General features: G+C 44.4%; 1 protein-coding gene across 2 annotated transcripts in view; it reads right to left on the bottom strand.

Annotated features, from left to right (window-relative positions):
- Positions 1-25,590, bottom strand: part of NINJ2 (ninjurin 2) — an 84,456-nt gene extending 58,866 nt beyond the window's left edge. For both annotated transcript variants that reach the window (XM_055315543.1, XM_055315545.1), the window contains exon 1: positions 25,358-25,590. In XM_055315543.1, the coding sequence (XP_055171518.1) occupies positions 25,358-25,390 (33 nt within the window). In that variant the 5' untranslated portion in view covers positions 25,391-25,590. The remainder of the gene's footprint in view (positions 1-25,357) is intronic.
- Positions 25,591-27,048: the final 1,458 nt, after the last annotated feature.

The following is a 27,048-nucleotide window of genomic DNA, read 5'->3' as shown; positions in this document are numbered from 1 at the left end:
CTCTGCTTCTCTCTCTGTCTCTTATGAATAAATAAATAAAATATTAAAAAAAATAAATAATAAGCCAGAAATAATTGATTTTTGACAAGGGTATGAAAACTATTCAATGAGGAAAGGGCAGTCTTTTCAACAAATGCTAAGAAAACAGGATATTCCCACATGCAAAAGAATGAAATTGGATGCTTATCTACATCATATACAAAATGTAATCCAGAATTGATCAAAGACCTAAACTTAAGAGCTAAAACTATCTCTAACTCTTAGAAGAAAACATAAGGGAAAACCTTCATGACATTGAATTTAGCAATGATTTCTAGGATATACATCTAAAGCACAGACAATAAAAGAAAAAAATGCAATTTGGAGGTCATCAAAATTAAAACTTCTGTACAGGGGCACCTGGGTGGCTCAGTGGTTGAGCATCTACTTTTGGTTCAGGTCTGTGATCCCGGGGTCCTGGGATCGAGTCCCACATCAGGATCCCCTCAGGCAGGGATCCTGCTTCTCCCTCTGCCTATGTCTCTGCCTCTCTCTCTGTGTTTCTCATGAATAAATAAATAAAATCTTTAAAAAAAATAAAACTTCTGTACAAAGGATACTATCAAGAGAGTGAAAAACAACTCACAGAATGAGAGAAAATATTTGCAAATCATGTATCTAATAAGGAATTAATATCCAAAATATGAAAAGAACTAGAACTTAAAGAAGAGCAACAACAAAAACCGATTCAAATGCAAACAACCTTAATAGACATTTATCCAAGGAAGACAAGAAGTACATAAAAGGAGACTCAACATTATCAATCATTAGAGAAATGTAAGTCAAAATCACATTGATGGGCACCTGGGTGGTTCAGTAGGCTAAGCATCTGCCTTCAGCTCGGATCATAATCCTGGGGGGGATTGAGCCCTGTGCCAGACTCCCTGCCCAATGGGGAGCCTGCTTCTCCCTCTCCCTCTCCCTCCTCCTTGTGCTCACTCTTTCTTTCTCTCCCTCTCAAATAAATGAATAAATCTTTAAAAACAAAGAAAGGTTAGAGACAATCTATTTGTCTGTCAGCAGATGAGTGGATAAATAAAATGGGGTATATACATACAAAGAAATATTATTCAGCCTTAAAAAGGAAGGAAATTTGGACACAGGCTACGACATGGATGAACCATGAAGACATTATACTGAGTGAAATAAGCCAGTCACAAAAGGACAAATATTGTATGATGCTACTTAAATGAGATACCTAGAATAGGAAAATTCATAGTGATAGAAAGTAGAATGATGGTTTCCAGGAGCTGGGGGTAGGGGATTCGGGGAGTTATTGTTTAATGGGTATGTAATTTCTGTTTGAGATGATGAAAACATTCTGGAAATAGACAGTAGTGATGGTTATACAATATTATGAATGTATTAAATGCCACTTATATGTGGTCAAAATGCTAACTTTCATGGTACAGATATTTTACCACAATAATTTGTTAAAAGAAAGAAATAGTACCTGAATTCAATCATGAGAAAATAATCAGGCAAACCCAAATTATGAGTCATTCAAGGGCATCTGACTGGCTCAGTCGGTAGAGCACGTGAATCCTGATCTTGGAATTATGTTTGAGTTCCAAATTGGGTGTAGAAATTACTTAAAAATAATTTTTAAAAATCTTTACACGTGAAAAGATACTCAACATTGTTCATTGTCAGGAAAACACAAATCAAAACCGTGATGAGATACCACCTCACACCTGTCAGAATGGCTAAAAATGACAACAGAAGAAACAATAGGCATTGGTGAGAATGTGGAGAAAGGGGAACCCTCTTGTACTGTTGGTGGGAATGCAAACTGGAGCAGCCACTCTGGAGAACAGTATGGAAGTTCCTCAAAAAGTTAAAAATAGAACTCCCCTATGACCCAGCAATTGCACTACTAGGTATTTATCCAAAGGATCCAAAAATACAGATTCAAAAGTGTACATGCACGCCAATGTTTATAGCATCATTATCAACAACTGTCAAACGCGGAAAGAACTCAAATGTCCATTGACTGACAAATGGATAAAGAAGATGTGGTATATGTATACAACGGAATATTACTCAGCCTTCAAGAAGAATGATTATCTTGCCATTCACAACACCATGATGGAGCTAGAATGTATTATGCTAAGTGAAACAGATCAATCAGAGAAAGATAAACATCATATGATTTTACTCATATGTGGAATTTAAGAAACAAAACAGATGAACATATGGTAGGATGGGAAGAGAGAAGGAATTAAACCACAAAGAGACTTCTTTTTTAATCATAAGAGACTCTTAACAGAGAACACACAGAGGGTTGATGGGCAGAGGTGGGTGGGGGATGGGCTAAATGAGTGATGGGTACTAAAGAGGGCATTTACTATGAGGAGCACCGGATGTTGTATGTAAGTGATGTATATGATTTGTGTGTTATATGTGATGTATATGATGCATGCAAGTGAGTATGTGATGTACATAAGTGATGTAAGTGTTGTATGTAAGTGTATAAATCACTGAGTTCTACTCCTGAAAGCATAACTGCACAATTATGTTAACTAACTAGAATTTAAATTGAAAATTTGAAAAGAAAAAACCAAATTGTGGGCCATTCTACAGAATGACTCAGCTGCATTCTTCAAAAATGTCTAGATGATGAGAGAACAAAAAAATAGAGTGCTGTTGCAGGTTAAAGACACCCAATGCAATGACTAATCCTTGATTGTATAAGAGCTCTAGAGGGCATTGTTGTGTGGCAATTGGGAAAAGTGAATATAAACTGTATATGAATGTGAAATTTCTTCAGAGTGATAATGATATTGGGGCTAGGCAGGAGAATGCCCTCCTTAGAAGATATATGCTGAAGTATTTAGGGAGGATATTTGCAACTTTCTTTCTAAAAGGTAAGAGGATGCATTTATAGTAAGAGATAAAGTAAATGTAGCAAAACTGATGAATGTAGGGGAAGAGTTTACAAATATTCATTGTCCTAGTTTGGAAAATAAGATATTACAGGAAAAATATAGTCTAGTAATGTTGGTTCCCAAATGATCAGGGAAACACGGACTTTCTGTGAATCCACGAGTAAAATGTTAGTGTTTGCCACATTGGATCATCCTGTTTTCCTGAACTCACTCCCTAGGGCTGCCAGAAGAAACTGGCATGGAGTATTTGGGAGGTGAGAAGAGATGCTCCCTACAATAGCAACTCTTTACTGAGCCCTCCATTTTCTTCCAATGTTGCTTCTCTGCTCTCCCAAAGCACATAGGGTCTGTGCTCTCTACCTTGACTGTTTCAGGATCTATTCTATTGTGTTCTTGTGTGTATCAGTGATTTTAGTCCCCAAAAGCTGGACCTTGTCTCACTTTTCTTTTTCTAGTAGTCTCCACACCTGGTGTTAGAGCCCAATGTGGGGCTTGAACTCATGACCCTGAGATCGAGACCTGAGCTGAGATCAAGAGTCAGATGCTTAAATCGACTGAGCCACCCAGATGCCCCAATTCACTTTTCTTAGAACTCTCCCTCCACCAGCATCCCCAACCCTATGCTTTGTACAGAGTTAAATACATAGCAGGTGCCTAATAAATATTTTTCTATTAGTTGACTATTGACAATCTCATCAATAAAGACAGAAAGGCAAGCATGGAAGTACAAGTGGTCAAGGATAAAAACAAAAAACCAAAAAAACAAGTGGTCACGGATAGTCAAAAGGTTTATTCCCAACCAAGGTATTAAAATGATGCCAGGTAGGGACTTGCAAAAGGAAGACAGATCAAGTATGGGCTTTGACACAATCTAATTCTCTGTGGCAACCAGATCGGTGTTACTGGTTTAGGAGGCAATTAGTGCTTAGGGGTGGGGTAAAAGAAGTACAGCTTTGGCTAAAGCTTATGAATACCTAACCACAGAATGTCTACCTCAGCCTCATAGGGCAACTGTTCTCACAACCCTGTGAATCCTTCCCAAGGAAGCAGAGCCAAACAAAGGACTGAGGATCTCAAGAAAGGAAGTTCTCTGGGCACCTGTGTGGCTCAGTTGGTTAAGCATCTGACTCTTAATCTCAGCTCAGGTCTTGATCTTGGGGGTTATGAGTCCAAGTCCCGTGCTGGGCTCCACACTGGATGTGGAACGTACTTAGAAAAAACAAAAAAAAGAGTTCTCATTTGGGTTCCTTGAGTCAAGTCACTGTGCCTTAAAGAATTTATCTGCACCACTTGGGATTCAAGAAGAACAACATGAGACTCTACCAGAGACTGGAGGTGAGAACAAATGTCCGCACCGCTCTAGGGAGGTGCTGTCCACATGCCTGACAAGGGGCAAGAGAACATGTAGCCCTGCTGCATTCCACATCTAGCTGAGACACTAGTGTGCTGCTGTGTTGCAGCTTGTTAAGGGAACGTAGACTTGTCTTTCTTGTCCTGAGTCATTTTTCAATGAGGCTGGAAGAACTAAGGGCTTATGGGTGAATTTCCTCTCTCCATCCCAGCCAAAGCTGCCAGGAGGGGCAGGCTCTAGGCTCCATTGTTCTATACAATGTATTGCTATTTCCTATTCAATGACAAGCATTGACCCTTAGTTTTGAATTCCATTTAATATTTTATTATATACCTTCTTTTATTAGTCTGTGATTATTTCATCTAAGTCCCAAATTTCCCCACCAGCTTCTTGGAGAACTACACTCTCTGCTACTTTACCACCTATGCTTCCTCCCACATCTTGTACTGTACACAGTAAACATGAGGTACACAAGAAATATAGGGGAATGTGTAAATAATCTATCCTATGTTCATATTATGTAATATCACACAGCAGTTAAAAAGAATGAAATGGATCTACATACTCTGACATGGAGAGATTTCCAATTCATAATAAGGTGTCAAAAAAAGAAAAAGCTCTCAGGTACGGGATGAAACCCTCTATGCAGAAGGGACTAGTAGAAGAAACAAGGGTTTGGTCCATATATCTGATGGACAAGCCTGATGGTTGTCCAGGTGTAATGAATCTTACCTGACGCAAAGTGGGTTGTGGACTGGATAACTGACGATAGGAGGTTATATTTTACCTTCTCAAAGCCCTGAGCCATTATGATGGATGCCACCTGAAAGCAAATTAGGAAGCTTTGCCCCAGGCCCAGGTCCTCAATAGTGTGTTGGAGCATTGTGCTATTTCAGATTAAATCAGCGTGCTTCAAATTTGCCAGACCTATTATCACAGCAATATGTATCCCCAGTTCACACATGGAATGTTTGCTCTCTGGCAGCCAAATGCACTTGGAACTGGCAGTGATGATCTCATAAAGCAGGAAAGCTGAGCAGTTAGTCAGATGACTAACATGTTATTGAGATGGAGGAGTTGAACATCACTTAATGAAAATATCAGGGTATTGCAGAATTAGGAGTTTCCAAACTTGGGGGCAGCTTAGGAACCCTCACACCCAAAGTCCTTATTTTCCGAACCGGGAAACTGAAGCTTTAGAAAACAGTAGGTAGCAGGGCTTCTGGCCTGAGAAAAGTTAAAATGTATTTCTTTCAATACAATATACCCTAGAGGAACAGCACTGCTCAGAGCGCCCCCCCCCTTTTTTTAAACTGCTTTTTTTTTTTTATTTACTTATGATAGTCACAGAGAGAGAGAGAGAGAGAGAGAGTGAGAGAGAGAGAGAGGCAGAGACACAAGCAGGCTCCATGCACCGGGAGCCCGATGTGGGATTCGATCCCAGGTCTCCAGGATCGCGCCCCGGGCCAAAGACAGGCGCCAAACCGCTGTGCCACCCAGGGATCCCTCAGAGCTCCCTTTTAACAGCTCCAGGATTTCCTGTGCTCAGCTAGTTAGTAACTTATTCTCCCTTTTTAAGGGTATTCCTTGTGTTTTTTTTTTTTAAGATTAAAAAAAATTATTTGAGAGAGTGTGTGAACAATAGAAGGAGCAGGGGGAGAGGGAGAAGCAGACTCCCCACTGAGTAAGGAGACCAGAGAATGTGGGGCTCCATCTGGGTCTCTGGAATCAAGACCTGAGCCATCCAGGCACCCCCGGTATTCCTTATTTTTAAAGGACCTGTTTGTATTGTGTTTACTCATATGCAAAAAAAGGATCATCCCCACCGCCCTCACTCTGTCCTGCAACCTTGTTCCAATTTCAGTCCAGAAGAGTGGAGGGCTGTAGGTTGGAAATGGGGGTGAGAAGTGTTCTTTGTTTGCATGCCATGTGTCTAGGGATCTTCAAGTATAGGTCCTCCAGGTGGGTTTCAGGCTTTTCTCTTCTGTAATTATCTTTACAAGATGGAATTATTCGACACTTTGCTTTTACTCGTTTAAAATAATAAACAGCCATTGCCTTACTGATGTCTCATCAAAACAAAAATCTTGTCTTCCATGTATAATGTTCTCTGGCTTTCAAAGCTACCGCGTCCACCTTCTTGAACAGTCCTACCCTCTGAGAAGGAGGACATGAGATGTGTCTACTATGGGGTGATGAGGATAGGACCAGGGGCACTGTTGTCGTTCTCAAGCACTTTGAGCACCAGAAAGTGATTGTATTGAGTTGCTAAGAGTGCCTCACTTTCCCCTTCTCAAGATTGGTTTTATTTATGCTCGATTTACAGGTGAGCTCCAATGGAAGAGGTCTGGACAAATTCAATGGCTTGTTCTTTCTCTCTCTTGGCAGGATGAAGGGGAGAGAGGAAGGGATATGTGCAAGGGAGGAGGAATGCGCCCCAAGCCAGAAGCCCTCTCACGGAAGTCAGGAAAGAATTCTGCATCACTAGGTTTGATCATATCTCTGTGCTAAAGAGACAGGTTCTAGAGGCATCTTTTCTATATTGCCCCAGAGTTAGGTTATTTCCTAGTCCGGCCCAAAAAATGTCTTTGCAGACAATGTGGCTTTAGGGCAGACTTTAGCTGCCCATCGTCAGACTTTGGCACGCTCCTCGCAAAGACCTGACCCGGAGAGCATGACAGGGGGAGGTGCCCAGCGACGGCGTCAGACGCCCAGGATGTGAATCCCCGTGGAACTACCTGCGGGCTGTGACATTCAGCAAGTTAACTTCTGCGACCTTGAAGTATTTGCATTCTGAAATTGGGGTGAATGATAGCTACAAAGTTGCCTTGAACTATAAAAATAAATATGCAAAGTGTCTGCTAGATACAAAGTAAGTGCTCAGAGAACGTGGCTATTATTATTAACATAAGGGAAGCCTAGGGGAAAGTCGGCAGGAAACCATGGACTGCAGGCCAAGAGGGAACCGAAATGGCCCCGACCGCGCTCCACCCACCGCGATCAGCAAGTGCGCCCGGGACCCGGCGCAGGAAGAGGCCCCTCGGCCCCCCCGGACCCAAGCCGGCCGGCCGTGGGGAGCAGAGCCGAGGCCGGGCCGGGCCGAGCGGGGCGGGGCGGGGGGCGGGGGGGCGGGGGGGTTGTTTTGCTTCAGCAGCCGGCGAGGGCGGCCCTCGGCCTTCCGCTGGAGAAGGAAGACGGACGGCCACGTAACAGAAGCTCAAGACCAACCCCCAGCGGGCTCCGGGGCCGCACCGGGAAGCGAGCCCTTCGGCCAGCTTCCCCTTCGCGGCCGGCTGGGCGGGAGTCAGCTGACCTGAGACCGGCCCCGCCCCGCCCCGCCCCCGCCGCGGCCCCGCCCCGCCCCGCCCCCGCCGCGGCCCCGCCCCGCCCCCGCCGCGGCCCCGCCCCCCGCCCCCCGCCGCGGCCCCGCCCCGCCCCGTGGACGCCCCGCGGCTCTACGCGCCGCCAGCCCGGGCCTGGGGGTGGGAGGAGTCCGCGCGGCGCGAGCCTGCCCTCAGCCAATCCGAGGCCCTCTGGCCGCGCGGCTTCTTCCGCCCGACCTCACCCGCCAGGTTGGGCTGCGGGACGCCCGGCTGCCCCCGGGCCGCCCTCACGGACGCGGCGTCTTCCTTCTGAAAGCAGTGTTCACCGTCTCAGGGCGGCCTGCGCCGGCGAGCGCACCTCTGCAGGGCAGGCCGGCTGCCCGAGCTCCCCGTGGCCACACTGCCCGCTCTGTTCTGGGGCTCTCAGGGCCTCCATCGAGGCCGACCCCTCACAGGGCGCCTTTTCTTCCCTCCGGACCTGGCCCACCTGTGGCCCGAACTGACCCGGTCCCCTCCAGCTGCTGCGGATTCTGCTGCGGGGAGACCGTGCAAGCCCGCGCCCAGCCTGCCTCAGCCTGCAGCCGGGGGTGGGGGGGGTGGGGAGGAGGGAAGGGAGGAGGGTATTTGAAGGACTCGGGGTGTTGACGGGTCCTGAAGATCCGGCCGGGTCCTCGGCCCTCGGGCCTCAGCCCACCCCGCTGCCGGCCGCACAGATCACAGAGGAGGAACGCTTGACCCCGCCCCTACAGTGTGCCTGGAGCCTGACTTGACCCCTCGAGCAATACTCACAATCCACCCCCCCCCCCCCGGGCTGTAGAGGGGGTATCGTTATTCTAGTTCTGGAAATGGGGAGACCGAGTTTCTGAGAGTTTCTGCACCACTACTGAAGGTCCGGTTTGCAACAAAACCATTTGTCTTTTCTAAGTGACTGGGTCATACCAGGACGCCAAGTAGTGTCTAGACTCAAACTCCTATGGGTTCCCTTGTTTGCTTGGGGCAGCAAACATCAAGGGCCTAGGTATTCCCAGAATTTCCAGGCCCTTTTCTACTAGGAAGTCAATCCACTGTAGAGAGCACCTGCCTGAGAAAAGTCAAAGTGTATTTTTCTTCTAACACAATACACCCTAGAGGAATAGCACTGAAGGCAGCCTCAGGTCTTAGATCGGAGAGCACTTTCCTTGCCCCCCCAAGTATAGGTCAGCTGCCCCTTATGGCACCCCTGTATCCCCTTTTTTGGTAATCCTTATGACACCGTCTGTTGTGATTTCCTTAGCTATTTCCCTCTGTAGATGGAAGGAGGCTACCTGAGAGTAGGAAAGAGGTCTTGACTAACCTCAGCATTTGGCTGAAATGTCAGGCATCATCCAGCTCCCAGAATGCAAGTGTGCTGCAGAGGCTCCACTTGAAAAGCACTGAACTAGAGTTTGGAAGTTAAAAGTAGGGTCAGAGGGGAAGCTGGAGACAACTATTAAAAATTGACCTTTGGGGGCACCTGGGTGGCTCAGTGGTTGAGCATCTGCCTTTGGCTCAGGTCCCCAGATGATCCTGGGGTCCTGGGATCCAGGTCTGAATCAGGATACCTGCAAGGAGCCTGCTTCTCCCTCTGCCTATGTCTCTGCCTCTCTCTCTGTGTCTCTCATGAATAAATAAAAATCTTTTTAAAAATTGACTTGTAATAAACACAACAATACTAATAACATGGCTAGCATGTATTGATTATGGAGCAGGCATTGTTTGGAGTGCTGTAATCCAGTGCTCCCCAAACTTAAATGAACATTCCAGTCACTTGGGGATCTTGTTAACCGGTGGATTCTGATCAGTACATCTGGGGTGGGTCCTGAGATTCTGCATTTCTAACCACCTCCCCTGTGATGGTGCATGAATCATACTCTGTATAGCAAGGTTTTGGTGTGTTAACTGATTTTATCCTCTTAAAAGCATTAAGAAGTAAGTATCATTATTCCTATCTTATATACAAGGAAGCTGAGAGGTTAAGCACCTAGGAACTAAGGTCAAATAAATAAACTGCAGAGCATTGAGGGAGAGGGGGAATGGTACAAGCAGGTACAGTTGTGGAAAAAGAAACACAATTCTAACCCAAGGAAACAGTATTTACAGAAGCCTGACATGCATGGCAGGTGGCCAGGGGCTGCAGCAAGCGCTGTTTCACCCATACATACCATGTGTATCTTACTCATGAGCTTTCCAAAGGCCCCAAAGATTTGAGACCTGAAGAAAATGTATTGGCGTCTACATATAAAAACAGAATGTTTTGTTGGCAAATCAAACTTCAATACAAAATTTAAAAAAAGAAAACTGAACATTTAAATGAGTCATTTCAACCTTCAAGTCGTTAAAAATCCTCTCAGAATTTTTTACATTAAAAAATTGATATAGGGATCCCTGGGTGGCGCAGCGGTTTAGCGGCTGCCTTTGGCCCAGGGCGCGGTCCTGGAGACCCGGGATCGAGTCCCACGTCAGGCTCCCAGTGCATGAAGCCTGCTTCTCCCTCTGCCTGTGTCTCTGCCTCTCTCTCTCTCTCTCTCTCTCTCTCTCTCTCTCTCTCTCTCTCTCTCCGTGTGTGACTATCATAAATAAAAAATAAAAAAAATCTATTTAAAAAAATTGATATATAGTGAACGATACGGGTATATTTTAATACATTTGATACAAATGGAGTAGGGCCTCCCAGGCCTCAGATCCACTAAGGACAAGGTAGGCTGTGGCCACATTGGGTCTGGATGGAATCCTGAGGGCAGCTGGGAACCAAGGATAGAAGCAGGAAAATGTTCTCTGTGGCTACAGTGAGGAGAATGGATTGGAGGGAGGCCAGACTGGAGGCCCAGTGGCTAGAGACCAGATAGGCGTTTATAGACTTCCAGACTGCAAGACAATCTCTCGTCGGTGCCAAGATTAGCATAAAATGATATCATTATACAGCCCAATTATTGTTTGAGTCCTCCAGCCCCTATCTGACTCAGCACTCCAGATTTACTGAGATTTGGGGACAAGGGTTTTGCCAGATCCTTTCTCATTAAGGCTGGTGACGTTACTGTCCAGGGGAGGTGTGTTTAAGCACACGCCCTTGAGTCAGACAGTCATGAGTGTGAACCTCCACTCAGTTGCTTGCTAGCTGTGCAACTTTGCATAAGTGATTTAACTTCTCTGAGCCTCAGATGCCTTATTGGGCATAATGCACTCCTCACGGAATTTAAACTATATCTACAGTGCCTCCCACAGAACAGGTATGTATAAACAAGTGGCAGCCGTTGTCACCTCTGTGCCAATATTCTGAGACCTGGTTGGGTTTTCTTTAGGAAGGAACAGGGGCTGGGGTAAAGAATTTAATCTTTTCATCTATTTCCTGTGGTCAAAATTATTATCCTCATTTCTCAGGTAAGGGAACTAGTGCTGGGAGATTAGATAGCTCAGTGAACTCAGGGCAGAAACCTTCAAGAGCTGGAATTTTGTATTTATTTCTTTTTTTTTACACTCTCTCCAGCAGTCAATATCTGTTGCTTCCACCACCCTTTGCCCGGTCCAGAACCTATTTCCCTTAGTCATGGCATGAATCCATCATGATGGCCAAAGCCACGCCGCCCTTGAGCACGCTCCTCGCTCCTCAGGCTCCCTAACCTTATCTGACTTACTCACTACCTCACCACCCTGGCCCCTACCCCTGATTTTACAGCTTCTGGAGTTCCCTTATTAAAGAGACAACTTACTTGTCTCTTTGAGAGTCAGACAGAACCGCCCTGGACTGGGATGTCTTCCAGAGTACCTCCCTTTAAAGGGAGTAGATAAGTAGGTCACATCAGGATGGTAGGGAGGAGGCGGGACTTCTAATGGGAAGGAGGAAAAGTACTGCAGATCACGTGGAGAATGGAAAACAAAACAACAGGGCTGCTCTCTGGCTCTCTGCTTCTATCTCTCCATCTCACAGTCTCAGGGGCAGCCCCCTGCTGGCCGCTAGGTACTGGGAAAAGCACGTGGAGACCCCACAGGCCATACTAAACTCTTGGGGTTTGGGATGCCACTGGAAACTACAGTGAGCAGAAAGCTGTCTACTCTTTGTTCCTCTCCATCCCTTCTCTTCAAGTCCCCCACAATCACCAGGAGATGTTTTCCTTCTTTCTGGAGAGGAGTGATCTCAGCTGGGACAGAGGCTGTGGAACTCCTGTCCAATTCCTGCTCCTTGAGGGCCTGAGAGCACTGAGCTCGGCAGCTTGGAGGTTCCATGGGGCTGGGAAGGCACCGGGGGATCTGGTTCACTGAGATTCTGCTGTGGTGGCCAGGACAAGCCGCGGGCCTTTGCAGGACTTCTGCTCCCCCCTCCCAACCCAACCCTGTTGAAGGCAGTTCACAACACGGTGTATGGCTGAGCACTAAAAGACATAGATCGCTGTGAAAACCTGGGAGACGAGAGACAGGGCGCGGCATTAAAGTGCCAATGCTGCCAGACCCGCCCTGCCCTGCTATCCCTTGGGATTGAGCCTTGTTTGAATCCTGACCCTGGGGCAGTCATATTTCTAGGAAACTGCAGCTGAAGGGGGTGGTGGTAGGGGAGGTCCCGGCCACATGAATGTCACCAGCCCAGCTGTGTATAGATGAGAACTTGCAAATGGGTATCCGGGTAGAAAATGGGTCCCCGGACTTCATGCCTGGGAGACAAACTCACAAAGACCAAGACCGGATTCTTGCATGTGGAGGTGAACAGTCCCAGTTCCCTAAATGGGGCTTTGGAGAGGGAGCTCACCTCTGGAGAGGCCCAGGGTTTTCCATTCTCTTGGCATGGAGCCTGGTGGACTTCCAGCTCTGAGGCTCACCACTTTAGGATACTGGTTAGCCTTTGTGTAGAGATGTTCCAGATTGCAGGATGCAACTCTCTCCCACCTGGCAGGTGCCCACTGCCCTCCTTCCTCCCATCCCCAAAGTCCTGTGTTCCTGGGCTCTTTTTGCTCCACTCCTACATAAAGGGAGTACCTCCCTACCTCCACCCCAAGTGTCCATGGCCTGTGGGAAAGTCCACCCTTGCCTACAGTTGTCCTTCTCTCTCTCTGTGAGGCTGGGCTGGGTGACAGGACAGAGACATCCGTCTTCACCTGTGCCCTTCCTCATGCTTCATTTCCCGATGCTCGTCTAATACACTCTTTCCTGGAGTCATCCCAAACCATCTTTCATCAGAGTGGGTATAAATCCCCGTAAGTATGTGGCAGGCAAGTAGTAGCAATGACGGTGTGGTGGTGCTCCACGTTGAAACAAGAAGTTTGGGCTTGTGAGACTTAGATCCTTTGTGCTCTCAAAAAGTGACTGGTAGGGCAGCCTGGGTGGCTCAGCAGTTTAGCACCGCCTTCGGCCGAGGGCTGGATCCTGGAGACCCAGGATCGGCTCCCATGTCGGGCTCCCTGCATGGAGCCTGCTTCTCCTTCTGCCTGTGTCTCTGCCTCTCTCTCTCTCTCTCTCTCTCTCTCTCTGTTTCTCATGAATAAATAAATAAAATCTTAAAAAAAAAAAAAGTGACTGGTAGTTCCCAGTCCCTAGCATCTGATCCAGCATGAGCCTCTTGCTTTGCCAGCATCCCTGCCTGATTCTGATCCCTGCCTTACTCCCCGTCCAGCACAAGTGCTATTCCTTGGCTTATCTAGGATTATCTGGGAGAAAGGAGGCCAGGCGGGAGTGCGAATCCAACAGCGCAGGCCCGGGAGCACTGGGCGCCGGGACACAGCCCAGGATCCGGCCTCCCCCGGGGACAGGCAGAGGCCGGGAGGGCCCAGGACCGCAAGGACGCTCCTGCCCCGAGCAGCGGCCCCGCCGCGGAGCCTCCAGGCCCTGCGGACGGAGAGCTCCGGAGTTACTGCGGGGGCTGACTCCAGGGCTCCAGAGCTGGCCCCGCCACTGGGGTTGTTCCTCCTGGGGCCTCACGGGGTAAACAACCCCCACTGAGCCCTGCACCAGGCAGGGGGCAGAGCAGCTCCCCCAAGTGCTAACACCTGAAAATCAGCACAACAGGCCCCTCCCCCAGAAGACCAACTAGATGGACCAGTTCCATGGGAAGTCAAGGGACTTAAAGTATACAGATTCAGAAGATACTCCCCCGTGCTTTGTTTTGTTTTGTTTTGTTTTGCTTTTTGATTTGTTTGCTTCCCCCACCCCTTTTTTCCCCTTTCTTTCTTTTTCTTTCTTTTTTCTTCTCTTTTTTTTCTTTTTTTCTTCCTTTTTTCTTTTTTCTTTTTCTCTTTTCTTTCCTTCTTTCTCTCCTCTCTTTTTCTCCTTTTCCCAATACAACTTGTTTTTGGCCACTCTGCACTGAGCACAATGACTAGAAGGAAAACCTCACCTCAAAAGAAAGAATCAGAAACAGCCCTCTCTCCCACAGAGTTACAAAATCTGGATTACAATTCAATGTCAGAAAGCCAATTCAGAAGCACTATTATACAGCTACTGGTGGCTCTAGAAAAACGGATAAAGGACTCAAGAGACTTCATGACTGCAGAATTTAGATCCAATCAGGCAGAAATTAAAAATCAATTGAATGATATGCAATCCAAACTAGAAGTCCTAACGACGAGGGTTAACGAGGTGGAAGAACGAGTGAGTGACATAGAAGACAAGTTGATGGCAAAGAGGGAAACTGAGGAAAAAGAGACAAACAATTAAAAGACCATGGAGATAGATTAAGGGAAATAAACGACAGCCCGAGGAAGAAAAACCTACGTTTAATTGGGGTTCCCGAGAGCGCCGAAAGGGACAGAGGGCCAGAATATGTGTTTGAACAAATCCTAGCTGAAAACTTTCCTAATCTGGGAAGGGAAACAGGCATTCAGATCCAGGAAATAGAGAGATCGCCCCCTAAAATCAATAAAAACCGTTCAACACCTCGACATTTAATAGTTAAGTTTGCAAATTCCAAAGATAAAGAGAAGATCCTTAAAGCAGCAAGAGACAAGAAATCCCTGACTTTTATGGGGAGGAGTATTAGGGTAACAGCAGACCTCTCCACAGAGACCTGGCAGGCCAGAAAGGGCTGGCAGGATATATTCAGGGTCCTAAATGAGAAGAACATGCAACCAAGAATACTTTATCCAGCAAGGCTCTCATTCAAAATGGAAGGAGAGATAAAGAGCTTCCAAGACAGGCAGGAACTGAAAGAATATGTGACCTCCAAACCAGCTCTGCAAGAAATTTTAAGGGGGACTCTTAAAATTCCCCTTTAAGAAGTTCAGTGGAACAATCCACAAAAACAAGGACTGAATAGATATCATGATGACACTAAACTCATATCTTTCAATAGTAACTCTGAACGTGAACGGGCTTAATGACCCCATCAAAAGGCGCAGGGTTTCAGACTGGATAAAAAAGCAGGACCCATCTATTTGCTGTCTGCAAGAGACTCATTTTAGACAGAAGGACACCTACAGCCTGAAAATAAAAGGTTGGAGAACCATTTACCATTCAAATGGTCCTCAAAAGAAAGCAGGGGTAGCCATCCTTATATCAGATAAACTAAAATTTAAGACTGTAGTGAGAGATGAAGAGGGACACTATATCATACTTAAAGGATCTATCCAACAAGAGGACTTAACAATCCTCAATATATATGCCCCGAATGTGGGAGCTGCCAAATATATAAATCAATTAATAACCAAAGTGAAGAAATACTTAGATAATAATACACTTATACTTGGTGACTTCAATCTAGCTCTTTCTATACTCGATAGGTCTTCTAAGCACAACATCTCCAAAGAAACGAGAGCTTTAAATGATACACTGGACCAGATGGATTTCACAGATATCTACAGAACTTTACATCCAAACTCAACTGAATACACATTCTTCTCAAGTGCACATGGAACTTTCTCCAGAATAGACCACATATTGGGTCACAAATCGGGTCTGAACCGATACCAAAAGATTGGGATCGTCCCCTGCATATTCTCAGACCATAATGCAGGACTAAATCACAAGAAGTTTGGAAGAACCTCAAACACGTGGAGGTTAAGGACCATCCTGCTAAAAGATGAAAGGGTCAACCAGGAAATTAAGGAAGAATTAAAAAGATTCATGGAAACTAATGAGAATGAAGATACAACCGTTCAAAATCTTTGGGATGCAGCAAAAGCAGTCCTGAGGGGGAAATACATCACAATACAAGCATCCATTCAAAAACTTGAAAGAAGGGCAGCTCTGGTGGCTCAGCGGTTTAGCGCCGCCTTCAGCCCAGGGCCTGATCCTGGAGATCTGGGATCGAGTCCCACGTAGGGCTCCCTGTGTGGAGCCTGCTTCGCCCTCTGCCTGTGTCGCTGCCTCTCTCTCTGTCTCTCATGAATGAATAAATAAAATTTTTTTTTAATAAATAAAATCTTAGAAAAAAACTGGAAAGAACTCAAATACAGAAGCTAACCTTACACATAAAGGAGCTAAAGAAAAAACAGCAAATAGATCCTACACCCAGCAGAAGAAGAGAGTTAATAAAGATTCGAGCAGAACTCAACGAAATCGAGACCAGAAGAACTGTGGAACAGATCAACAGAACCAGGAGTTGGTTCTTTGAAAGAATTAATAAGATAGATAAACCATTAGCCAGCCTTATTAAAAAGAAGAGAGAGAAGACTCAAATTAATAAAATCATGAATGAGAAAGGAGAGATCACTACCAACACCAAGGAAATACAAACGATTTTAAAAACATATTATGAACAGCTCTACGCCAATAAATTAGGCAATCTAGAAGAAATGGACGCATTTCTGGAAAGCCACAAACTACCAAAAATGGAACAGGAAGAAATAGAAAACCTGAACAGGCCAATAACCAGGGAGGAAATTGAAGCAGTCATCAAAAACCTCCCAAGACACAAAAGTCCAGGGCCAGATGGCTTCCCTGGGGTATTCTATCAAACCTTTAAAGAAGAAACCATACCTATTCTACTAAAGCCATTTGGAAAGATAGAAAGAGATGGAGTGGAGTACTTCCAAATTCGTTCTATGAGGCCAGCATCACCTTAATTCCAAAACCACACAAAGACCCCACCAAAAAGGAGAACTACAGACCAATATCCCTGATGAACACGGATGCAAAAATTCTCAACCAGATACTAGCCAATAGGATCCAACAGTACATTAAGAAAATTATTCACCATGACCAAGTAGGATTAATCCCCGGGACACAATGCTGGTTCAACACTCATAAAACAATCAATGTGATTCATCATATCAGCAAGAGAAAAACCAAGAACCATATGATCCTCTCATTAGATGCAGAGAAAGCATTTGACAAAATACAGCATCCATTCCTGATCAAAACTCTTCAGAGTGTAGGGATAGAGGGAACTTTCCTCGACATCTTAAAAGCCATCTACGAAAAGCCCACAGCAAATATCATTCTCAATGGGGAAGCACTGGGAACCTTTCCCCTAAGATCAGGAACAAGACAGGGATGTCCACTCTCACCACTGCTATTCAACATAGTACTGGAAGTCCTAGCCTCAGCAATCAGGCAGCAAAAAAGACATTAAAGGCATTCAAATTGGCAAAGAAGAAGTCAAACTCTCCCTCTTCGCTGATGACATGATACTCTACGTAGAAAACCCAAAAGCCTCCACCCCAAGATTGCTAGAACTCATACAGCAATTTGGTTGCGCGGCAGGATACAAAATCAATGCCCAGAAATCAGTGGCATTTCTCTACACTAACAATGAGACTGAAGAAAGAGAAATTAAGGAGTCAATCCCATTTACAATTGCACCCAAAAGCATATGATATCTAGGAATAAACCTAACCAAAGAGGTAAAGGATCTATACCCTAAAAACTATAGAACACTTCTGAAAGAAATTGAGGAAGACACAAAGAGATGGAAAAATATTCCATGCTCATGGATTGGCAGAATTAATATTGTGAAAATGTCAATGTGACCCAGGGTAATTTACACGTTTAATGCAATCCCTATCAAAATACCATGGACTTTCTTCAGAGAGTTAGAACAAATTATTTTAAGATTTGTGTGGAATCAGAAAAGACCCCGAATAGCCAGGGGAATTTTAAAAAAGAAAACCATAGCTGGGGCCTCACAATGCCAGATTTCAGGTTGTACTACAAAGCTGTGGTCATCAAGACAGTGTGGTACTGGCACAAAAACAGACACATAGATCAATGGAACAGAATAGAGAACCCAGAAGTGGACCCTCAACTTTATGGTCAACTAATATTCGATAAAGGAGGAAAGACTATCCATTGGAAGAAAGACAGTCTCTTCAATAGATGGTGCTGGGAAAACTGGACATCCACATGCAGAAGAATGAAACTAGACCACTCTCTTGCATCAGACACAAAGATAAACTCAAAATGGATGAAAGATCTAAATGTGAGACAAGATTCCATCAAAATCCTAGAGGAGAACACAGGCAACACCCTTTTTGAACTCGGCCACAGCAACGTCTTGCAAGATACATCCACGAAGGCAAAAGAAACAAAAGCAAAAATGAACTGTTGGGACTTCATCAAGATAAGAAGCTTTTGCACAGCAAAGGATACAGTCAACAAAACTAAAAGACAACCTACAGAATGGGAGAAGAGATTTGCAAATGACCTATCAGATAAAGGGCTAGTTTCCAAGATCTATAAAGAACTTATTAAACTCAACACCAAAGAAACAAACAATCCAATCATGAAATGGGCAAAAGACATGAAGAGAAATCTCACAGAGGAAGACATAGACATGGTCAACATGCACATGAGAAAATGCTCTGCATCACTTGCCATCAGGGAAATACAAATCAAAACCACAATGAGATACCACCTCACACCAGTGAGAATGGGGAAAATCAACAAGGCAGGAAACCACAAATGATGGAGAAGATGCGGAGAAAAGGGAACCCTCTTACACTGTTGGTGGGAATGTGAACTGGTGCAGCCACTCTGGAAAACTGTGTGGAGGTTCCTCAAAGAGTTAAAAATAGACCTGCCCTACGACCCAGCAATTGCACTGTTGGGGATTTACCCCAAAGATTCAGATGCAATGAAACGCCGGGACACCTGCACCCCGATGTTTCTAGCAGCAACGTCCACAATAGCCAAACTGTGGAAGGAGCCTCGGTGTCCATCGAAAGATGAATGGATAAAGAAGATGTGGTTTATGTATACAATGGAATATTACCCAGCCATTAGAAACGACAAATACCCATTTGCTTCAACGTGGATGGAACTGGAGGGTATTATGCTGAGTGAAGAAAGTCAATCGGAGAAGGACAAACAGTGTATGTTCTCATTCATTTGGGGAATATAAATAATAGTGAAAGGGAATATAAGGGAAGGGAGAAGAAATGTGTGGGAAATATCAGAAAGGGAGACAGAACATAAAGACTCCTAACTCTGGGAAACGAACTAGGGGTGGTGGAAGGGGAGGGAGGTGGGGGGTGGGGGTGAATGGGTGATGGGCACTGAGGGGGACACTTGATGGGATGAGCACTGGGTGTTATTCTGTTGTTGGTAAATTGAACACCAATAAAAAATAAATTTATTTTTAAAAAAAATTAAAAAAAAAAAAAAAAAGAAAGGAGGCCAGGCTTGCAGCCTCCATACCAACCCCCTCATCAATCAGCAATGTATCTGGGCAGTGGTTCTGAAACTTTAGAGAGCATCAAAATTACTGAAAGACTGGTTAAAATACAGATTGCTGGGCCCAGTCACCAGAGTTTCTGATTTAGTAGGTCTGGAGATGGAGCTGAGAATTTGCATTTCTAACAGGTTCCCAAGTGATGGGATACTGCTGCTCCAGTGATCGCATTTGAAAACCACTGAACTAGAGTATATAGCAAATAGAAAACCTAGGTCTGAGTCCTCACCCTGCCATTTTCTCACTCTGCTGTCTTGTACTTGACCTTTCTGAGCTTCATTTCCTCTTCCATTAAAGATGGAGGAATGACAGCCAGGATGGTTGGGAGGATTAGATTTCATCATGTATTTAGAAGAGGCTTTCATTGTGCATGGCAAATTGAATTATGAATTAGTCAACAATTATAGTATATATTGAGTATTTTAGTGGCCCATTGGATATGCTGCCGTGGTTGACTTTGGGCAGATCATATGTGAGGATTCTAAGACCTAGTTAAACATCACATAGCTCCAGACTTAGTTTTCTCTTCTATAAACAAGGCCTTTGGTCTAGTAGACTAACAGCCCCTCCCAGTCCCGTTTAGAAAGAAGCTCAACTCTGGGAGGGGCCTTAGGTCTTGGAAGACGTAGCCACATTCCTTTTCCTTGCCCACCCCTTTTTAAGACTCCACCTGTGAGCTCAGGTGCTTCTGCAGAGCAAAAAACATCAGTCACCAGAGTCACTGGTCAACACATCCTCAAGGAGATGGCCTTCACTGTCCATCACAATCGTTTCCAACCTACCTTTATAACCATATTTCCCTCTGTTTTTCCTCCATTCACCTTAGAGCATAGACAAATCAGACTACGTGTCCTTCCCAAAATATACCCTGTGATGCCCCGCCTGCTTCCAACCTTTGTTCTTACCACTGGAATATCTTCTGCTGGTCAAAGTCCTATTCATTCTCCAAAGTTTAAGCAATGACTATCTCTTCCAAGAAATCGTCCCAAATCCTTCTGCCATCTGTCTGTTTGTCTAGCTAGCTAGCTATCATCTAAGTTATCTGTCTTTCTACTTAATATATAGGATTTTATATTTGCCTTTAGGTGATAGAAGCTCAAGTTACTGAAGTTGTCAGGTATAAGACCTAATTAAATCAGGAAGTAACTACCTCACCCCTCCCTACTGGTGTCTGATGTCCCTCTGAAGGGGCTGGATAGAAACTCAGTAGTCTGCAGGTCTGTCCCTGGATTTCACATTCCTAAAATCTGTTCTTGAAGAATACTGACACATTAAAAAACAAGAGTGGACACACCACGTAAAACTTTTAAAAAGAGCGATGATGGCCACTTATAAGGAGATGCCTACTTACGCAAAAGATTAGTCAGCTGTTTATTTTCTATGGTAGTCAGAGTCGAGAATAAATATATATGTGTGTGTAGATCTGCTCAAATTCACAGATTTACTCATTTGCATATAGGCACATCTGCTTCTCTTATTTTCTTTTTTAAACTAAAGGGTTTTTTTTTCGATGCTAAATATATGCGTTGGTAAAAATGTGTAAAGGAAATAAAAAGTAAGAATAAGAGTAAAGTAAAAGAAGAAAGTAAGTCATTCATAACCCCAAAATAACCAGTATTAACATTTTGGTGTATTGCTTGTGAGTAGTTTTCCTGCACGTATTTCTTCTGTATGATTTTTGAAGAAAATTGGGGTAAAATGTTTATACACTTCTGTATCCTACTTTTTTGATTTACATAGGATTAGCATTTTGCTATTTCTTTAAATATTATCCCCAAACACTGGAAAAAATTATTTCATTATGTCCGCTTAGCGATGTACCAAAATTTATTTAATCATCCCCTCATTTTTGGATACTCCTTTTTTTTGCTCTGCACAATATTTCATTGACCCCCATCTTACAGATCTGAACACATGTCTGATTATTTTCTTAAGCTGATTCTAGAAGTGGGGTTACTGAGTCATTTTTCTTTTTTAAAGTTTGTGTCTTTTTAAGTAATCTCTCACCCAAAGTGGGGCTTGAACTCACAACCTGGAGATCAAGAGTCACATTTTATATCTACTGAGCCAGCCAGCAGGCTCCCCGCTGAGCAGGGAGCCAGGTGGATGTGGGGCTCAATGCCAGGGCCCCAGGATCTGAGCCCAAGGCAGACGCTTAACCAACTGAGCCACCCAGGAGCCGCCTGGGTCATTTTTAAGTCTCTTGATACATACTACCAAACTCTTTTCTGGAATTTCCATTTGGAAATACTTCCAGAGTACTTAATCTATAGCCCTCCTACTCATAAGTAATTTTTACCTCCCTTCCATTCTGTCTCTTGCTGTATTTAACCCTTTCTGCCTTGAATTTGCATTCACTGTGTATAAATCTTCTTTCCCTTACTAAGAGTCTGTCTTTGACCATCTTCATGTGTCTCTCAACACCTAGCATAGGTAGAAGAAAGGGGCCAGTGGACTGAGTCTACATAGGTAATCTGTAAGCAGAAGAGGAGCTCCATTTGGGGAAGAAGCAAGGAGAATGGCTTGAACTCGATACTTTACAACATCAGTTGAAGGGGAAGAAAGTGATTGTCCTCCATCTTTTATACATCCAGGCTCTGGGAGTGGAGGAGAGATGGAAAACTAGTCAAGGGTAGAGCCTTGGAAAAGGAGTCACTTTAGTTCCCTGGCAGGGCTGCCACTAAGGGCGGGGAGAGGGCAGATGCTTGGGTGTAGAAGGAGAGAGACCCCTACTAGCCATCTCGGTCTCACAGGTTTTGACCTTGGGAAATACCTGCAGCACTGATTAGAGAGGCTTCAATAAGGTTTTTTAAATTAAAGTTTTCCAAATTTCAGTTGCACCTTGTTTGCAATTTTCTAATGAGAAGAAAGAACACACACACACACACACACACCTGTGATTTATATCATCCAGACCGGCCACACTTCTGAACAGTTAAGACAGATACAATTATTCAAATGTTCAGGGTGTGCCCATGACATTCATAAGGTCTGAATAAGGTCTTAAAACATATCACACCACTTACTTTAGCCTCATTCTGAGCAATAAAAATTTTGAAATCACAGGTTTGATGGATTAGTTACCTTTTTTCTTTTTTTGTAATACATACTAAAACTATAAAGCTTGTCATTACAATAAAAATTCTCAGCCATTGGTTGTCCCTTTACTACCCATTAGTGGTATTGTACCACATTTTTGGGAAATACAGTTTTAATTGAACAGCTTCTTTGTAATTGTAGTTGTGTAGATTTCTTCCACATCATAAGCTTTCTAAGGTCAGATATTATAGTATATTTGGTGCTTAGTACAGTTTTGACGCTCACTTAATATTTGTTCTCCCTTTGGTTTGGCTTGTTTTGGTAATGGGGTAGTGATGAATAGGAATTCATTTACATATTTAACAAAAATGAAGTCTTCAAGATCAGGATTATAAGGGGGAGACCGACATTTATATGGTAAAGAGAGTTGCCTCTGTTTAAATACTGTGCCATCATTATTTGGACGTGGGCTTTGAGGTGTTCAGGCTGGAAAACAGTAAATTATTCACATACTTTCTAGCTGTCTTTCCTGGGGTAAATAATACTTTTGCAAGTTTAAAAATGAGTCTTGGGGCTATAAAATAGAGTAACACTATTTGGTTCACACAGAAATTCAACCCACTATAATGACCTCATAAAATAAAGAACACTTTTCCATACCTAACAAGTACAGAGGGAAATATAGAGCTATTGATTAATAAGTATTTGTTAATAGATGAAATGGCTTAGCTACAGTCAATATCACTTTACCGTTCCTGGAAAACCATTCTCAGAAACAGAGGAACTAATATTTATTCAGTACATAATATTCTAGGGTCTTTATATATATATCTTGCCTCTGGATTTCCTGTGTTTAGCAGCCACATGAGGAGAGGGTAAAATCATAGTACTAGGGCACAGGTATTTCTGTCTGTCCTTAATCCAAACTTGCCTTCTTCTCAGAAGACCCCAGTGATTGTTTCCAGAAAGGTTCCAAAACCTTATTGGATCCAGAGAGCTGGATCCACAGGAAGATGTGGAAACTCATGGATGACCTTCTGGCTGACCAAAAAATAAATGGCCAAAGGAAGATGTGAATAAGATACCAGAATAAAAGAGTACAATAGGAGAAGAGAGAATGACTCTAGTAAAGGAGAGAAAGCCACCCTAACACTTTAGTTATCTGCTAGAAATAGTGACACTTATCAAGGCCTGGCCAATAATTTTCTCCTCCTTAGTTCTACTTACCTCTTTCCTTCTGAACCATTCTTTCAAATGTAGAGTTCTTAAGCCCATAACTCAGGATAGTTTAACTCATCAGCACATAAGAAACTTGTTCTTCAGAGACTAAAAATGAGCAATACCGTTCCCTTAGCTACTAAGGATCCAGTGGAGGCAAGAACTAGAAGTAATAAGAAAATACACCCCAGGGAGGCATCTGGGTGGTTCAGTCAGTTAAGCATCTGACTTTGGTTCAGGTCATGATCTCGGGGTGGGATCATGGGGTGATCCCTGCATTTGTCTCCCCACTCAGTGGGGAGTCTGCTTCTTTCTCGCCCTTGGTCCTTCTCCTTGCTTGTGCTTTTGCTCTCTTTCTCTCAAATAAATAAATAAAATCTTAAAAAAAATACACCCCAGGGTCAGAAGACTTGTGTTGAGATCCTGACTCTGTCAGGGTTGGGTTGAGTGACCTTATATGTATTATTGATCCCCTCTACTTCATTATTTCTTTAAGTCATTCCCTTACACATATTTTCTGAGCCACTACTGTGTACAAAGCACTGCTTTGGGCACTAGGGCTACAGTAATGGAAGCAACAGGGGAGGTCCTGCTTTAATGGCATTTATGTTTTCATGAGGTTAATTCAGTTGGATAAGTAATCAAACAATGTGGCTTCATAGTGAGCAGTGCTATGGAAGAAATAAAACAAGTAATAAAGACAAGTTGGAAGGAGGGTTCCCCTACAGAGGGTGAAGGGAAGGTCTCCCTGAGGCAGTAACATTTGAACTGAGATCTGAGCATACTAGAAAGGAGCCAGCCAAGGGAAAGAGTAGTCCAGGCAGAAGGACCAGCAAACCCTGGATTGGGAATATGTTTGGGGCTGTATGACAACTCTATTTGGCTGTTGTACTAGACCGACGGCCTTGACACAGTAGTCCAGGTGACCCTAGAACTTCCCTGGTCATGTCTCAGGGGTGGTGGGGCTGAGGGCGGAGGCTCTGCAGGCCTGCATCACCATGCCCAACACACACAGCAGCTCCTTGTTTATCAGAAGCATATACTAGGATGCTGTTGAAGCTTTTATCTGAAGAACAGATGTCAAGATAAAAAATCTTGGTCTCAGAGTTCTTCTCCCTCTGTAATTGTCCAACTCTATGAAACTTTATCATACAACCCCTATGATTCCTACAGAAGGATTGACTTTATTCACTAGACAGAGTCAGAGAGTGTCAGTTCCAGGGACCTGGCTGTCTTCTCACCAGATCATCCCATCCCCTTCCCGTACATTGGTGGATTGGAACCTCTGATGCCCTCTCAGCCTGTCCCAGGTAGGGAGAGACGCATGTCTCTGCCTCCTCCTAGCAGATTATACTGGCTTCCTTTTTACCCCTGTCCAAATAAGACACTCTGTCCTACACAGGAGAGCTTTGTGGAGACAGCTGAGGAGTGGCTCCAGTTTTTCCCAACCTGTAAAATGCAAAGTTGGCCAGCTGTCTCTCTTCTTAACTCTAAAACTCATATCTTTCCTTGTCTCCAGAGAACTGCCTGGCAGCTCCCAAATAAGTCTCTCTGTCCTGGGGTTTGGAGGAAAGAGCTGTGCCGAATGTGAAATCATCTTCTGGTAATACGAATCTAATTAGCTCTTTGACTGACAAGAGGAAGCAGAGGCCAAGAGGGATTTAAACAACCCCATTCTCACATATTTCAAAACAAGAAAAGAAACGGACAAGGAAATGGAAAGATAATAAAGAGACAAAGCCTAGGGAACATTTGGAGAAGGGGGTAAGTAAGAAGGAAAGGGAGAGGAGGGGGGGAATATCAAGTGACCGAAATATTAATCCTTCCTTCCCTCAACTTTACCTCTTCTCCCCCTCTCCACCCTCCTTCCCCTGTCCCAGAGAGAACTTACTCGGAGGTTGATGATTTCTCTTTCTGATTCCATCTTGCTGCCCCCAAGTGCCTCACACAGACTGGTTCTGGTAACAGACTGTGTGGGCTACTCCAGGCTCAGCTGTCTGAGTCTCTACTGCTTTCTTTGGGTGGGAGAGAGCACACAGCTGGCAGGACAGACCTGCTATTTATCCATCTGATGTGGGATGCCTGTCCTGGCCTCAGCCCCTGGGGGAAGTGTACACATGCATACGCTTGTGTGCGTCTGCGTGTGTGTGAACACATATGCACTCCAGAGGATGATGTGTGGCACGTTGCTAGGTGGCTTTTTGAGTTGGTAGTGACAGCATCATTTTCTTTACTGGTGCCAGTGCCCCTCTAGTCCCAGAGGGGCCAGCCAAGGTCACTCAGCCTGCTTTGAGTTAGCTTTATCACTGGCATAGAAACCCTGTGGATTTATCAAGGAAATTGAAAAACAGCCTGAGGATGCTGTCTGACTTCACATTAGTGGAGCCGAATAAGGTCCCTAGTCATCAAGGGTGGGTGGACTCCAGCATATTTCCAAGATGCAGGCTGACAGACTTCAGTCTCTTGTTCCCTCTATCCCTAAAAGTTAAAAAAAAAAAAAAGCAGCTTACCTAATAGGTCCTGAAACATAAGCCTGATTCTACAAAGTGAGTAAGCAATAAACTTTTATTGACAGGTTATTTGATGTCCTCATTTTCTCCCTTGATTGGACAGGAAGAGAACAGGAAAAAGTTATACCTTCACATTCTGTTTATGCAAGTAGTTGCATTTTCCCTACTTTCAAATTAAAGCTACCAGGAGTGAGTCTTTTTTTGGAAAGGTTTTCTTTTCTCTTGTTTACCTTAGAGCCTAAAACTCTTCTGGCTTCTTCCTGAAGCTAGTTTTAGACACCAGCTTGTGTGGGCATGGGTATGCATGATGCATGCATGATGGGGGCAGCAGGAAATGGGAATAATCCAATTCAGAGCTTAAAAGGAGTGAAGAGAGTAGCAGTGTCACAAATTTACTCTCACCACACTTAAATGTACCGCCCGAGATGTATGTGTGTGTGTGTGTGTGTGTGTGTGTGTTTGGGGGGCAATTCTTCGTTTCTATTAAATGATGTAATGTCCCCACCCTGCTAGACATGTGGTGAGTGGGAGGGTTGGTCAATGGGATGAGGATCACATTTCAGTCTAGTCTAACAAACACAGTTGGATTTAATTTAAATGGTAAACAGTCCAGTTTAGATAGAATGCTTAGGCTTTCCAATTTCCACTTCTCTCCCCCCAAAGATGGCATCAGTGTGCATGGGAGAGGGGATTGGTTTATAAATGCTTGGAGGTGGAGGGGTAGCTCTTGGAGGTGGATGGGTCTTCGATGTACCCTGGAGCCTCTGCTAATTTCTGCTATGGAGTTGCTGGGTGGGGCTGAGACGGTGACTGCTGGGGAGAGACTGGGTGTGTTCCAGGGCCTCCTACTACTATTGGTGGCTGATGACTGTGGCCAGGATAACTCATGGTCCATTGTTGCTTTGCTCTTCAAGGACCCCATGGGCTCCCTCACTGACTTTGCCCATCTTAGCTTTTGTGGTGATGTGAACCATCCTGAGACCCCATGAGTCTATGAGTCATATGTGTTCCCATCCCTAAGGTACCAGCTCAATGGCCCACCCTTCTAAGATGGCCCCCTCTAAACTGTCCC

This window comes from Nyctereutes procyonoides, unplaced genomic scaffold, assembly GCF_905146905.1.
Source record: "Nyctereutes procyonoides isolate TBG_1078 unplaced genomic scaffold, NYPRO_anot_genome, whole genome shotgun sequence".
In the NCBI taxonomy this organism is placed as follows: Eukaryota; Metazoa; Chordata; class Mammalia; order Carnivora; family Canidae; genus Nyctereutes; species Nyctereutes procyonoides.
Note: the sequence above shows the minus strand (reverse complement) of the source record. Positions and strands in the feature narration are given on the sequence as shown.